At 35.8% G+C, this 14,059-nt stretch overlaps 1 protein-coding gene across 15 annotated transcripts in view; it reads right to left on the bottom strand.

Moving 5' to 3' along the window:
* PDE4D (phosphodiesterase 4D) overlaps positions 1 to 14,059 on the bottom strand; it is a 1,946,032-nt gene that overhangs the window by 1,193,153 nt on the left and 738,820 nt on the right. For all 15 annotated transcript variants that reach the window (XM_072599359.1, XM_072599367.1, XM_072599363.1 and 12 more), the window contains one exon: positions 11,608 to 11,837. In XM_072599359.1, the coding sequence (XP_072455460.1) occupies positions 11,608 to 11,837 (230 nt within the window). The remainder of the gene's footprint in view (positions 1 to 11,607; positions 11,838 to 14,059) is intronic.

Raw genomic sequence — 14,059 nt, 5'->3', positions numbered from 1 at the left:
ATTTCTCTCCATCCTATTTCTTTCCCCCTCCCCTGGTTAATCCTATTCTCTCTCTCCTTTCACTCCATGTAACCTTAAAATGTTCTGCTTCTAGCCAATGCCTCCCAACATTTACCTTCCTTCTATGAACTTTGCCCCTCTTCTCTTATCCCCTACCCCTCCTACTTTTCTGTACAGTAAAGATAGGCAGATACCCAATTGGGTATGTATGTTATTCCCTTTTTGAGCCAATTCTGATGTGAATAAGGTTCAAGTTCTCCCTCCAGATTTCCCATCTAAAGAGCTCCTTTTACCTCCTTTATGTGAAATAATTTACCCCATTCTGCCTCTTCTTTCTCCTTTCTCCCAGCGGATTCCTCTATCTCACCCATTAATATTATTTTAAAGATATCATCTTATCATACTCAATTCACACCCATGCCCTCTAACAGAAGAAATTTAGAAGCTAATCTTTAGGTACTTTAAAGAATTTGGAAAGGAAATTTAACAGACCTTACATAATTAGACATCAAAACTTGGTTAAATATATCTGCTTACTGTTAATTCATTTAAAAATAGCTGACTTTCATACAGAATTTTTTGTCCATTTTCTCATGTGAGATTTACAATATCCCTGTGAGATAGTGGGTACAGATGTTATTCCAATTTTATCAACTAGGAAGTTGAGCAGCTTGGCAAAGGTCATAAAACTAGTGGGAGGAGAATCGGAACTAACCAGAGGAGTTCAGACTTCAAATCCAGTCCTCTTTCCACTTCACTACAATTCATTCAATGGGTCCTTTTTAGAGTCCACAAAGTTTTAGAGAATTATGGCACCATAAATTTGAGGTGGTCTGCATATGGTGGCATATGACTTTAATGCCTTCTGCTGGGGGAGACTAAGGCTGGTGGATCACTTGAGCTTGGGAGTTCTGAGCTGCAGAAGTGGCTATAGAAGCACTAACATGATGATTCCCTCAAGATTGGAGGGACAAACTGGCCCAGGTCAAGAAAACGGAGTCAGTTAAACTATATTTACTGTTCAACATTACACTCAGGTCTGTGAGCAGATAGCACACTTGCAGCCTGGGTGTGAGGGACTCAGTTGCAAAAATAGAACAAACAAAAAATCTCTAAAACTTGAAGGGGGCATGAAGAAACATTTCCAAAGAAAATGAGGACTTTATCATTACTCATTCAGGTTGTGATGGCATTGCAAGCATTAAAAATGGTAATGACAATATGTTCTCTATAGAAAAACAAAACATTTTAAATGTTCATATTTGGTCCAAATATTGCTAGCTGTTTTGGAAAAATGATGTCATTAATCAACACATCTTTATAGCAGAAAATTAGTATGGAACAAGCCATCTAATGCATTTTCTTCTCAAAGAGTCTCAAATTTTAAGGCAAACTTGAAACTGATGAAAGAAGGATAAATTTTTTTTTAGTGAAGAAATGGTTCATAATGTTCCCAGTCAATAAGTCTACATTATAAAAAAGTAGCAATGTTTAGATTAATCAGAAAAAAAGATATCCAATATATCCTTACAAAAGAGTTGACTCTAATATTGCTTGCCAAATAAATTTATAGTTTTCCTGAAATTAAAAAAAGATTTTTTTTAAAAAGCAATTTCATTTGGTACACAATTTTTAGAAAAATGGATGTTAAAAATCATCTTTACATGTGAATGGGAAAAAATGAAATATTTTTAAAAAGGCAATTTTAAACAACTTGTAAAAGAACAAAGTTCAGTATCCTATTAATTTGAAAAAGTTAAAAAGAACATAAATGTCAGTGGACTCATGTTAATATATTCAAGTAGAAAGATAGTCTTTTTTATTACCAAAAGCATTAGTGTGCTGAACAAGATGGAATAGTCAAAATATATTATTAATTATGAGAAGCAATGTATGGAATAAGGGTAAGTTGAATACAAGAGAATGAGACCTCAAATGGTGCTTTTTTAGATAATTAAATTAAAAAAAAACTGACCCTACAATTTACTGAAGGAGGGCAGTACAAAAAAAATCAGTCCTCTATTTTGACCATTTAATAGCAGAAGAAAGCAATGCCTTTGTTCATTACATCAAGTAGTAGGATTTTTTTTAAACCAAACACCTGAAGAATGTTTGCATGAATTTTGCTGTTTAAATGAGTTTTAAAATGGTTAAACCAACAATTGAACCAGACTTGAAATTTGAACTGTAGAGACACACAGTCCACTTCAACTTGTCATCTTCCTTCATAATGCACTTTGGGATAATGAAGAATATTGAATTTTTGACATTCCCTGCTTCAGTTAGAGTGTGTATGTGTGGTGCTATACATTGATCTCAGCAATGCCGTGACCCCACTTCTCTATCTGTAAGCCCAAATCTTCGACTACTGTTGTTCCTTTTAGGCCTCTATCTGCCACCATCTCACTAAGCTTCCTGGACTAAACCATAGGACTTCTCCAAAAGAGAAGACTACAAAGATTTCCTTCCTTCTCCCATCTATTCTTTTACTCTCCAGTGATAAAATGGTTTCTTAGGTGTTTTAAAAGAATTGGCTTACTACCAAGAATTGTAGGGGTACATACAGTGGAGTGATGGTGAGTGGGTGAGGGCATTTCAGAATATTTACAACAGATGTTAATCATTGTGCAAGTTGTAAAGTTCCTTATGGTTTCATCCTGGTCTTTAGCACCAACTACATGAACTACCCGGCTTATATTCCCTTCTGACTGGCTCCATTCCACTTGATTAGGCCTGACTTTAATTAATAGAATGTACCAAATAGTATTAAGTACTTAGAATGGAAAGAATACTAAACTGGGCAATGGAGGAGACACAACATCTAGCTTTAATCATAAACTAGTCTGGTAACAGCTACTAAATTCATTCCTGAGGAATCTATCTTTCCAGCTTCAATTATGGGGTAAGGCAACTGTCTTAATCAAGTTTTCTCCAGCTAACTCTCCAACTCTGTGATGTAAGGGAAAGAGTGTGAGCTGGCTTTTGAATCAGGAAGATCAGTTCAAATTCTGCTAGCTATGCGTATCTGGGCAAGTTAATTAAGTCCCCCCAGTCTCACTTTCCTCACTGTAACAGAAAGGACCCCGACATATACAGGAGGGACTGTTGTACAGGTTCTTAGATCTGCTTTTCTAAAAGGAAAAGCAACTTTTGAGGCATCAACAATCATTTTAATCAAGCACATGCATCATTCACTTAGTTCAGGGGAAAAAGTCATCACCCTAAACTTCAGAGAAAATACAAACAGAGAAACAAAGATCTACCAACAGACAGGGCTTCCATCTGTCTGAGCACAAGCAATACATACATCACAGATCAACAGACAGATCCAACTGTCTGACCATTCCATACATACATAGTTACCACAGACAGAAGCACCAACATCTGATTTTCAAAACTGAGGGGCTCCTTAGTGGCTGCCCAGAGTCTCATCTGGACAAACAAACGCTTCCAATGAGTAAGCCTCACAGTAAAACCTCAACTCAGAGTATTTACACAATTTTCAGAGCTGAAAGGCAGAATCGTCTGGCCCAGGGCCTCAATAGAAATTAACAAAAGGTACTTGAAGTAGGCCTGTTAATGGGTGAGGAAGATCTAATTAACATTACACTCACTTGTAAGGGGATCATATCATTACCTACTTCATAAGATTATGAGGTTAGCCTTAAAATGCTATTTAAATGTCAGCTATTCCACCTGTATTTCACTAGCTCACTCATTCATAGGATATCACATATTGATCTCTATTAGCTGTCAAAGGGCTTTCCTGTCCCATTCTCACTGAGAAAAGATTTTTCTTTATAGGGATTCTACAACTATCTCTCCCTAGATTTCAAGTGACAGTGGGTACTGAAAACAAATGAGCTATCAAAGAGGGTGCCATATATTTGCTAGAGAGATGTTTCATGTATGATTCAAAAAATATGTTGATGAAATCTTCAAATAATCCCATTTGAAAATAAGATTGTGCTCGTTAAATTAAGTTCAAGAGTTTTACAAAGCCATCTCACAGAAACACACACTGAGAGAAACCCACAATCCACAATGGAAAAACAAAGTGGGTGACAAATTTTTTATTTGCTTTGAATTAGATAGTCATGTCACCAAAATATTCCCTATATATGTCTATATTTCATGAGCACCATAGATGAATAATGAACTGGGCTTGTTATTGTGTAGAAGGATTATAGACTAGATTATATTCTGGAAGTTGTATAGAGATTTGCATGTTCTCAAATTATTCACTGCTAAAAATTCTCTTTTTAATACCAACATTCTGCTATTGATGTGGATCATGGGACTATATCATAAAATGACAAAATATCAGAAGATTCAAAATTACACATAACTCAAGGGCAATGAAAAGAAATCTATTATTTATCATTAGGCTATAACACATTAGTAATGATAACTTTTATGAGAAAGACAGAAAGAAAGACTGCTGAATGTGTGTGTGTGTGTGTGTGTGTGTGTGTGTGTGCACTACAGAAAGTGGGTCATAAATCCTTTAGTAAGAACAAGAAATGATAAATGCTCAGCTTGAGTGCTACACTGGTATCTGAAGATTCTAAAGGGAGAAGATCAAGGCTTTCAGCATGTTGAGTAGATCCTCCTTGGAGGATTTATAGGAAATTAAACAGGGAAAACAGCCCTGAGTTGTCTTGACTTTGAGGCTACTTAAGGACCAGACCACACAGATTATCTATCACTTATCTTTATTGTCACTAAGTGGCCACCTCATCTTCTTTTCTGATCAACTCTTGATTTGATGACCTCCCATATGCCACATCTCCTGTGTAATTCCTTATTTGGACTGTGTTCCATACTGTTTACCAACAAAATAATGAGCTACTGAAAGCAAATATTCCAAACTCTATCACCTTACCACTAAGTATTGGAAATCTATTCCATTTTTTCTAAAACTAAGGAGTTTACTCTTGAGAGCTCAAATACTCACTTCTAATTTGACTTCTTTGTTTGTATTACAGGCTTTTGACTTTGTTTTGGATATTCTTTCCTAATTTAATATTTGGATTTTGATTATAACATATTATGCTGAAAAGAGACACATAATTACTTTTTAAAATGTAGTTTGATGTGCTTTGTCTTCTCAGGGGGCACCAGATAAAAAAGAAATTAGGCAATTTTGATTTCTCACTAGCATTTGGGGATGAGCTTTTAGGGAATGTTCTTAAATTCTAATATATGTTTCTCGGGGATCCTTGTAAGAGGCAGCTTCATCTCATTTGAATAATCCATTCTCCTACCTTTGGTATTTTATTTTATCCCCAAGAGTAACCATTTCTTCCTTTGAATTATTTTCATTTCCTTTTAATAGGACATGACAATGGTAATGCACACTAGGTGGGTAATGGGATGCTCACGATGAAAATGTATTTATAATATTCTCCACTTACATGGATGTGTATATAGTGAATCAGAGGTGGTGTGTCATACAGGGAAAAGAAGTGAATTTAGTTATCTCCTTGGTTCTCATTTAATTTCAACTGATACAATACTGAAATGTTATTGGAGAGTAGTCAAATCCTTTCTCCTGTCAACATGCATCTCATATCCTAAACAACTCCAGTGTATATGGAATACTATATAGATATATAGAAAACACATTTAAGCCAACGTAGTGAAATAAGTAAGGGACTGGGGTGCTGAATGACATACCCAGAAGCTACCTTGGTCCAAAATGACTGCTCAGCTAAAGGCTTGACCCTAAGCAACAGTACAAGCCAGGTATGAGGATCTAAATCAAAAGGAACAATATTTCCACCCTCAAGATAACTGAATGAAAATTTCAAAGAGAGTAGAAAAACAATATTCTGACATTCCTATGGTAATGACTGGTGTTAAAAGTGACTACTGTCCCATTGGGACTGATTCTTAGTAAAGTAATTCTATGAGAATGCTGATTTAATTTAGAATCCTATGGGATGGGTGGGAACATGAAAAGAACACAATATCTAGAGTCAAATCATCTGGAAGTAGCTAAATGGGCTTTAAATCTCTACTCTGTTACTTATTTTATTATCTACATTACCTGAAGCAAGTCATGTTACCTTTCTGTGCCTCATTTTCCTCATCTGTAAAATAAAGACACTGTCAGTCAATTGGCAAAAATGACAGAAGATGGAATATAGGTAATATTGGAGGTGCTCCAGGAATATAGGCACAACACAATACTTCTAATGAAGCTGTGAATGTGTCCAAAAATGCTAGAAAACAACTGGTACTATGTAAAAAATCATAAAACGGTTCAGAGCTTTTGATAGATCCCACTAGTGTGACTTTATTAAAAGGAGATTAAGGAGAAAGACAGACTCCATAGACAACAACAATAATAACCAAAATTCACGATAGCACTTTTCTTTTTGTGGCAGCAAAAACCAGAAAAAACAACCAAACTTCATTTGAAAATGACTCAACCCATAGTAGATAAAAATAATGCAATATTAAAATGAAATGACAATATGAGGAATTTGGAGAAACATGGAAAGACTTGTATGAATTGATAAAAAATGAAGCAAAAAAAATAGAACAATGAACAATCACTACAGTAATTAAACAAAAGGAAAACTAAAATAAAACTAAATAATAGGTAATTGTACAACTGACTGAATTTGGTCAAGGGGAAATATAGATATATTTCCTTGAGAGGAGGGTGGGGGACAATAGGTGCAAAATATTTTGTGCTATGTCAGACATGGGCACTATGTAGGCTAGTTTTGCTTAATTTTGCTTGCTATAAAAGAGAGTTCACTTTGGTGGTGGTGGTGCTGGTGGTAGTGCCTTATCATGGAGGGACTGTGACATAAAAACAAAATATGTCGCTAAAACTTTCCCCTAATGAGAGAGGATATAGACCCTCTCAAAGAAGTTAAAGAGAAAAACAAACATTCAACACAAACCAATGTTTTACAAGAGGCCCTCTTTATGGTAGGGAATATTTAAAAAAATGGAAACAGCATTGGTGTCCATGGATTGGGAAGTGGACTTAAAAATAAAAACAACCTACGGCAGATGAATAGAACAGAATATCACAGTGCAGTAAGAAATAACAAATGGAAAAAATTAAGAAAAAATGGAAGATTTGTATACACTGGAAGAATCAAAAGAAAAATATATGCAATATACACAATAGAAAATTTTAAAATCATGGATAAAAAGTTAGATTCTGGGTAAGGAAGAGAGGGATTAAAACTTGGAGTCAAGTTTTATTTATTATCTGATGGAGTCAACTGTTACTTGTTTTATTACTTGTTTCAAGGGCTGATTCAAATGAGAGGGGATGGAGAAGTTTTAAAAATGATTCTAATGTAAAGACTAAAGACATAAATTAAATATATACTTAAAATGAGAGTGTTACAGCAGGTGATCGAACTCTGAGACCTATTCTAACTCTATATCCTATGACTCTAGAGCTCTGGGGGCTTGCCTTCACCCCAGGTATATGGCATGATTTCTTTTATTTTTTTCTGTCTCTTTGTTCTTGCTTATCCTCTCTTTCTGAATGTTCTGGTTTAAATCATGCAGGGGAGAAAATATCCATCATTGGAACCAAAATGCAAATATGGCCTTTTTAGTAGAGATTTCAGAGAAACAATTCTCTCCTGAAGTACTTAGGAACTAGCATGGCACTAAAAGTAGTGACTGCTAAATCCTGTTAGTTCCTAAGTCTTTTTTTTTCTCTGAAGGTTCTTTATTTACCCTGATTATCTTTCTTCTTCTCTCCCATCCTTTTTTCCTGTAGTCATCTTGTTCTTTACCTTTGCTCTATTTCTTTATCCTTTTATGTTTCCATAGTTATCTTCTTTGCTTACCCCATTTCTCCTCTTCCCTCCTCTCACAGACATACACCCACTTTCCTACCCCTCCCTTTCCCCACGCAGAATAATATTGGAAAAGCAATCAATGTCACTACTAAATTAAAAGTAAATGGAGATCTTCTAAGAAGTTATTTAGGTTGTATATGGAAATATCTATCATGGCAAATTACATTTCTACTTCCACCCCTCTTTACACAAGTTAATAACATTCTCAACTAGTAATCACTCATATTTCAATGCAGTTTTTTTTTTCTCTAAGCCATCAAAGATCTGGCTATAAAACTTGAAACTTACTCTTTTATGAGGGAAAGATGAAATCTAGCTTCTCACAGAGTACCAAGTTTGTGATTTTATTTTGCGTTTATTTAGAAATTTCCAAAAGCTCACAAAGTTCACTAAATCAGAATGCAAACTTCACAGTTAAAAACGCAAAGGAATGATGTAAGAATATAAATTTAAACATGTTCACATATCCCCACTCTGAAATAAACCTGAGGTAAAATTACCAAAGCAGTCATAAATAAAAGTTGCCTTGACCTTTGCCTGGCAGATATTTTCCCCTGGCAATCTATAATGGAACCATTAGTCTCCATTCATAATATACTTTTTATAGCCCAAAGATCCCATTCAGAAACCAATCACTCTTTGGAGCTATGTTGTGACTCTACAGATGACATGGGACAAATCTAGAGAACTACTTCAAGATACTCTACTCATGAAGAAAGAGAACAAAGGAGATAAAAGTATAGAAGGGGAAAAAACAAGTCCCCAAAAGGTGGCCAAGTTCAGATGGGGAGAATCTCTTTTCTCCCCACATTGGGTATTGTTTTGTTTGGGGGTTTTAGTGTTTAAAACTAAGAAAAGGCTTGGGGCAATTTGCTGAAGACAAAACTGGCTACTCATTAAGAGATCAGTCAGAAACCAAGTTATTCTAAGTGAACAAAAATGCCCTTGTATCCTGTTTGAGAAGAAGGGATATGAAGGAGTTGTAGGCAGCTGGAAAGTAGGATAATTTCAGACGTGTGTTAGAGTCAGCTCACATGGGTTGCTGAGTTAATTGTTAAATTTCTGGGGTGACCATTTATACACTTCTGAAATTGGCAAGTCCTAATAATCAATGTTTGTTAATATTATGCCATGACTACATTTCTTCCTTCAGCAAGTTGGTTGCTAAACAATTGTCAGCACACCCCTGCATAAATCCTAGGTTCATTCACCCTTCTATATTCAACTTTCTCTCCTGCTGAGCCACATTGGGATTATTTGCCCATGCCTACCTTATTCGTTGACATTTAATTGTATCATAACTTTCTGGCTAGGAGGTAATGATGTTTTGGTGTTTTTTTTAATTTAATGTGGTTAGCTAACCAATCTTGACATTAGCTAGGTTCAGCAAAATCAAGTCAATCATTTCCTGTGATTTTCAATACACTGATTCTTTCCTTGAAATATACTTCATGTATTTACATATTGCAATTATATTTTTAAATGTACATGTCTCTTGGTTTCTGGTCTGAACCAGATAAGGTGTCATGGTGTAGAAGATTTCAAAAACGTTGTTTCCCACCCCTCTTGGCCCTTGGAGCGTACTTGTTTGTTTTTAGTACACAGTCAGTTACATTTATCCCAGCTCATTTTTCACCTGTGGATTTTAATTAAACAGTGGCCAAACATAAAGAGATATATTTAATATACAGTCTTCTTTCATGGTGAACAAGATCTATCATAATGCATGCCTAGAGACCGAGTCCTAAAATCATGTCTAGTTCCCAATATTCCTTCCTTCCCAATTAACTAAATCTCCAACACTTAAACTAGTTTATTCCATCTTATTCATCCCAGAATGAACAGCTTAGAATACTAATATCATTTATGTTGAGTAGTTTTAGGTAGAATCAGAGACTCTGCACATAAGATCCATATTGGTATAGGGGTTAAGTTAGATTGGTGAAGTTTGGTGGCCATGTGGAGCTGGTAACAGGCCATCTCACTGGAATCAAATGAGAAGGAGAGAAATGTAAGGTAGCCAATGTTTATTTAACCACACAGTTACTACTGGTACAGGCTTCCTTTCACGTGATCAGAAATTTGGTTCAGGCTTCACAGTCATGAGATGATTTGGGACAGAATTAGTGACAAAAGTAGCATGGTAGTGGTGGAAGTGGTAGTTTATGGGAGGTGGGTATTGCGAACAAAGAAAAAATGGCCCTAGCTTCCCTTTACTAGTCAATCTAAATTTCTGGGATTCACAGTGAATATTCTGTCAGCTACCCTGGGGGAAAATGGTAACTGTTGATCCAAAGAATTTGGAAGTTGGCTCAAACTCTCTTTGTATAGGCTACAAAAAATGCTGTTCTGAACAAGTGGTCTCCCCAACAGGGGCAGCAAGCTAGTATACAGAATTACTTGATCTTGTCTATTGAGGTAATCTAGCCAACGTCGTCCTTTTATTAAAAAATATTTATTTCATTCTGAACTTAAGAAATAAATCAAGCATTTCTATGACATAGTAGAATAGAAAAATAGATGCTTGTACATGAAACTGCAAATCTATTTTGTTATCCCTTTAAAATGTATAATAAAGTAATAATGCCTTTTTTCATTCTTTTTTTCTTCCTCTGCTCTCCACTCCAGAGATGGCTAACCAGAGAAATTTGTTCAGTTGACATATTACAAATACTGTACCATAGCTTCATGTCTAAGAAAATTAAATCTGTTCCCTGGAAAAAAGTTTGAGTTCAACTAATACCATCCAAGGAGTAGTTCCCCATATCTCCAAGTGTTCAGAGACTACACAGATAATAAAACAAACAAATAACTTCAGAAAAAAAGAAAGGATTTTTTGGCCATATTTATAGAAACCTCAGCAAGACCACATTAAGAAAATCTAGAAACTATGTTTTCCAAGATGACTGAAATTTCCTTCTTGCCCATTGCCCAACAATCCAGCAATATCTGTATTATTTGGTAATATGTAAGCTGATGGAGTCATATGTCTCCTCCTTCACTTAGGCTTCTACAGATGTTACAAACCAACTGAACATCTAATAGGTCTGGGCCTTATTTCCTTTTGCTTTTGCAAGGGAGATAACGACAAGATCTTAAAGGTAGAGGGAAGGCAAGGAATAAAAGGAGGCAAAAAAGCAAGGGGAAATGGAAAATTTTTAAATACCCTGCAAAATGAAAAGCACAAGATGCTGGATAAATGAGAAATAACCGTTGAACAATTCTGTTAGATCTACTAGTCAAGTCCTTCCACTCCACTTTCTCACCTAAAAAACTTACCTTGGGCTTCGAACCAAAACAGTGTTGTAGTAAGCAGTACCTCAGATTGCTATAGGCCACATTACAATACACATGAACGTAATTACATCTTTTCTTTTGACTCTAATTACAGTATAATTAATCTCTCCTTGATTTCAAATTCATTTTGCCTCAATGAACAGTGCCTACTATTTCTAGCTACTTATTCCCACATGGTAATTTCTCTATTAGTTCTAATTTTCTTGGGATTTTTCTTTTAAATTACATTTACCTAGCATTTTTTTTTCAGTAATGGTAGGCTATTCCCAGTTACTTATTATCATTCATCAATATATTTTCAGCTTTCTCAGGAATATTCCCAAAATTGATCTTCCTCAAAGAAGTAGCATGCTGTGCACAAATCACCCATCTTTCTCTTTATAGCATATAGGTAACAAAACATCTACTAATACATGTCATTAAAATATTTTTTCAAAATAGAACTGGGAACATCTTCCCATTTTACCTGCTGGACTCTGCAGATGTGATGGCGATCAGTGGAAGAATCTTCAGTGGAAGACTGGTAGGCCTTTGTAGGTTCTCTGTCTCACTTTTCAAGTCTGCTTGCTCCAGCTGTCTGAAGGCCAGTGGAGGAAGCTGGACATTGCGGCAGGAGAGTCTCCGTACCAGGTAAGGCTCCATTCCTCTCAATGGGTCTTCTCCCTCACTTCTCAAGTGCAGTGTTTCCTCAGATGCCTACAGGAGTCCAGAGGAATAGACCTGGTCAACAATTGTTTCCAATGTTTCTTATGGATGGCTATCATAGTAATTTGAGAGGGGAAAAAAGGTTGATTTTCCTTAACATGTAAGCACCTAAATTTAAGAGGAAGTGGAAATAGATTTAGGTGAGGAACTTTAGATTTAAATGCAGAATGGTAGGTATACTTGCTGAGATTTGAAGGTGGATTGGTTATAATACCACTGGATACCTACAGGGATCTTGGAACATCTGTGCTTTGCAACTGCGCTTATAGTCTATAAACCTGTGGGCAAAACAAGATGCTTTTTCTACCTCTTATTTAACATTTAGCAACAACTAGAACCCAATGTTCCAATGAAGAAGGAAAAAATACATAAACATGTACACTGAGGAGAGGGAGAAGGGGGAGAAAATGTGAATTTTGTTTGTATACACTTCAGTTCCTGAGAACACACACACACACACACACACAACCTGGATAGCTATTTTTTTTCCAAATTGCTAATTTACTCATCTGTGATTTACATGCTTCTGAAAGCTGAAAAGATTTGGTTACATTAGGCCAAAACCAATTCTAGAGATAAAGATTAAGTGGTTTGGCATCTGAGCATAATACCAAGAATAACCAAACTGATGTTGGTTTCGTCTGCATTAGATAAATATAATTGTAAAAGTTCAAGAATGGCAGAACCAGCCTCCTGGATGAAAATGGATAGAATAGGAAATTTTCTAGGAAGTGAGACTTAAAGAGAAATGTCAAAGAATCCCTCCTACATATCCTATTGATTGTATCTGAAATTCATTATTTTAGAAGTGTATTTATTTAGCTTTCAGCTTTGTCCTCCAAAATATCTCAAATACTCAAAAACTGTTCTATGTTAAGGTATGTTAATCATTTATGTTGGAGTATGAATTAGTTTCTTGAAGATTTTCCTGAAAAGAATAGATGACTGGAAGTAAAGATAGAGAGGGGATACTACAAAAATGGGAGAGTCTAAAAATTAAATGAGATACAGTTGAGTAGTGTGCTAAAAGCTAGACTTGGCTTCAGGAGCCTTTGTTTGAATCTCTCACAGTTGTTAACCATATTATCATATTATTTTATTTTTCTCAGCTACAGTTTCTCTCTCTGTAAGATGGGGACAATCTGAGAACTAAACTGTACAGTAAAAGTCACCTATTTTTCCATGAATGTCAATTTCCTCATGAATAAAATAAGGAACATTGACTAGATGACTTTGAAGACCCTTCTGAGGCTAGATGGATGATCCTATGTCCTAGCTCACAGGGATAAAGCTCTTAAAGTGATCTGGGCATTCATTGTAACCATCTTTAAAGCAACTATCATAGAATATGTCCAATGGGAAAGACTTTCTTTGCATTTGTGATTCTGCCTGTGATCAAATGTAATCAATGCATCCTTTACATTTTATTAAAAATGTCACCTATGATAATTATTAAAGTTAGGACCACTGAGAACAAATCTTACCTTCTTATTTCAAACTTTGCTAAGGCCCTTCAGGACTTTGCCTATTGATTTACTGCAGTTATGTCTTCCCTCAGGGTACTCTCTTGAAATCTCATGGTGGGGGGGCAGTGCAGTTCACAAAAAAAAAGGACAGAGTGATTAATATCAGAGGTATTGGGTTCAAATTCCTGCTCTACCATCGAGTTCCTTCTTTCCTTCCAACTTTAGCCACACTTTCTTCATCTATTTTAAATAAATGTGGGTTTGGGCTAGATGATTCCCAAGACCCTACATTCAATTATCTGATGATTGCTGGAATAGTGAAATCTGATGAGGTTCACTGAGATTCTTGATGACTTTTCTGTTTTTATTTCAGTCATGTCTGACTCATTATGACCCCAGTTGGGGTTTTCTTGGCAGCGATACTGGAGTAATTTGCCATTTCCTTTTCTAGCTCATTTTATAGATGAGGAAAGTGAGGCAAACAGAGTTAAGTGACTTGCCCAGAGTCACACAGATGTCAAGTGTCTTAGGCCAGATTTGAACTCAAGAAGATGAGTATTGCTAACTCTAAATCTGGCACTCTCCCCACTGTTTCACCTAGCTGCTCCTTAATGGATAATGAACTTACTACTAATAAAATACTTTCTGACTGTTAAGAAAAACAGAATCCAGGAGACATTCTGTGAAGTGATGGGTATGGATTAACAGAGGAAAGCGCATACCCAAAGGTAACACTCATGTCTTCTA

Source organism: Notamacropus eugenii, chromosome 4 (assembly GCF_028372415.1).
Source record: "Notamacropus eugenii isolate mMacEug1 chromosome 4, mMacEug1.pri_v2, whole genome shotgun sequence".
In the NCBI taxonomy this organism is placed as follows: domain Eukaryota; kingdom Metazoa; phylum Chordata; class Mammalia; order Diprotodontia; family Macropodidae; genus Notamacropus; species Notamacropus eugenii.
Note: the sequence above shows the minus strand (reverse complement) of the source record. Positions and strands in the feature narration are given on the sequence as shown.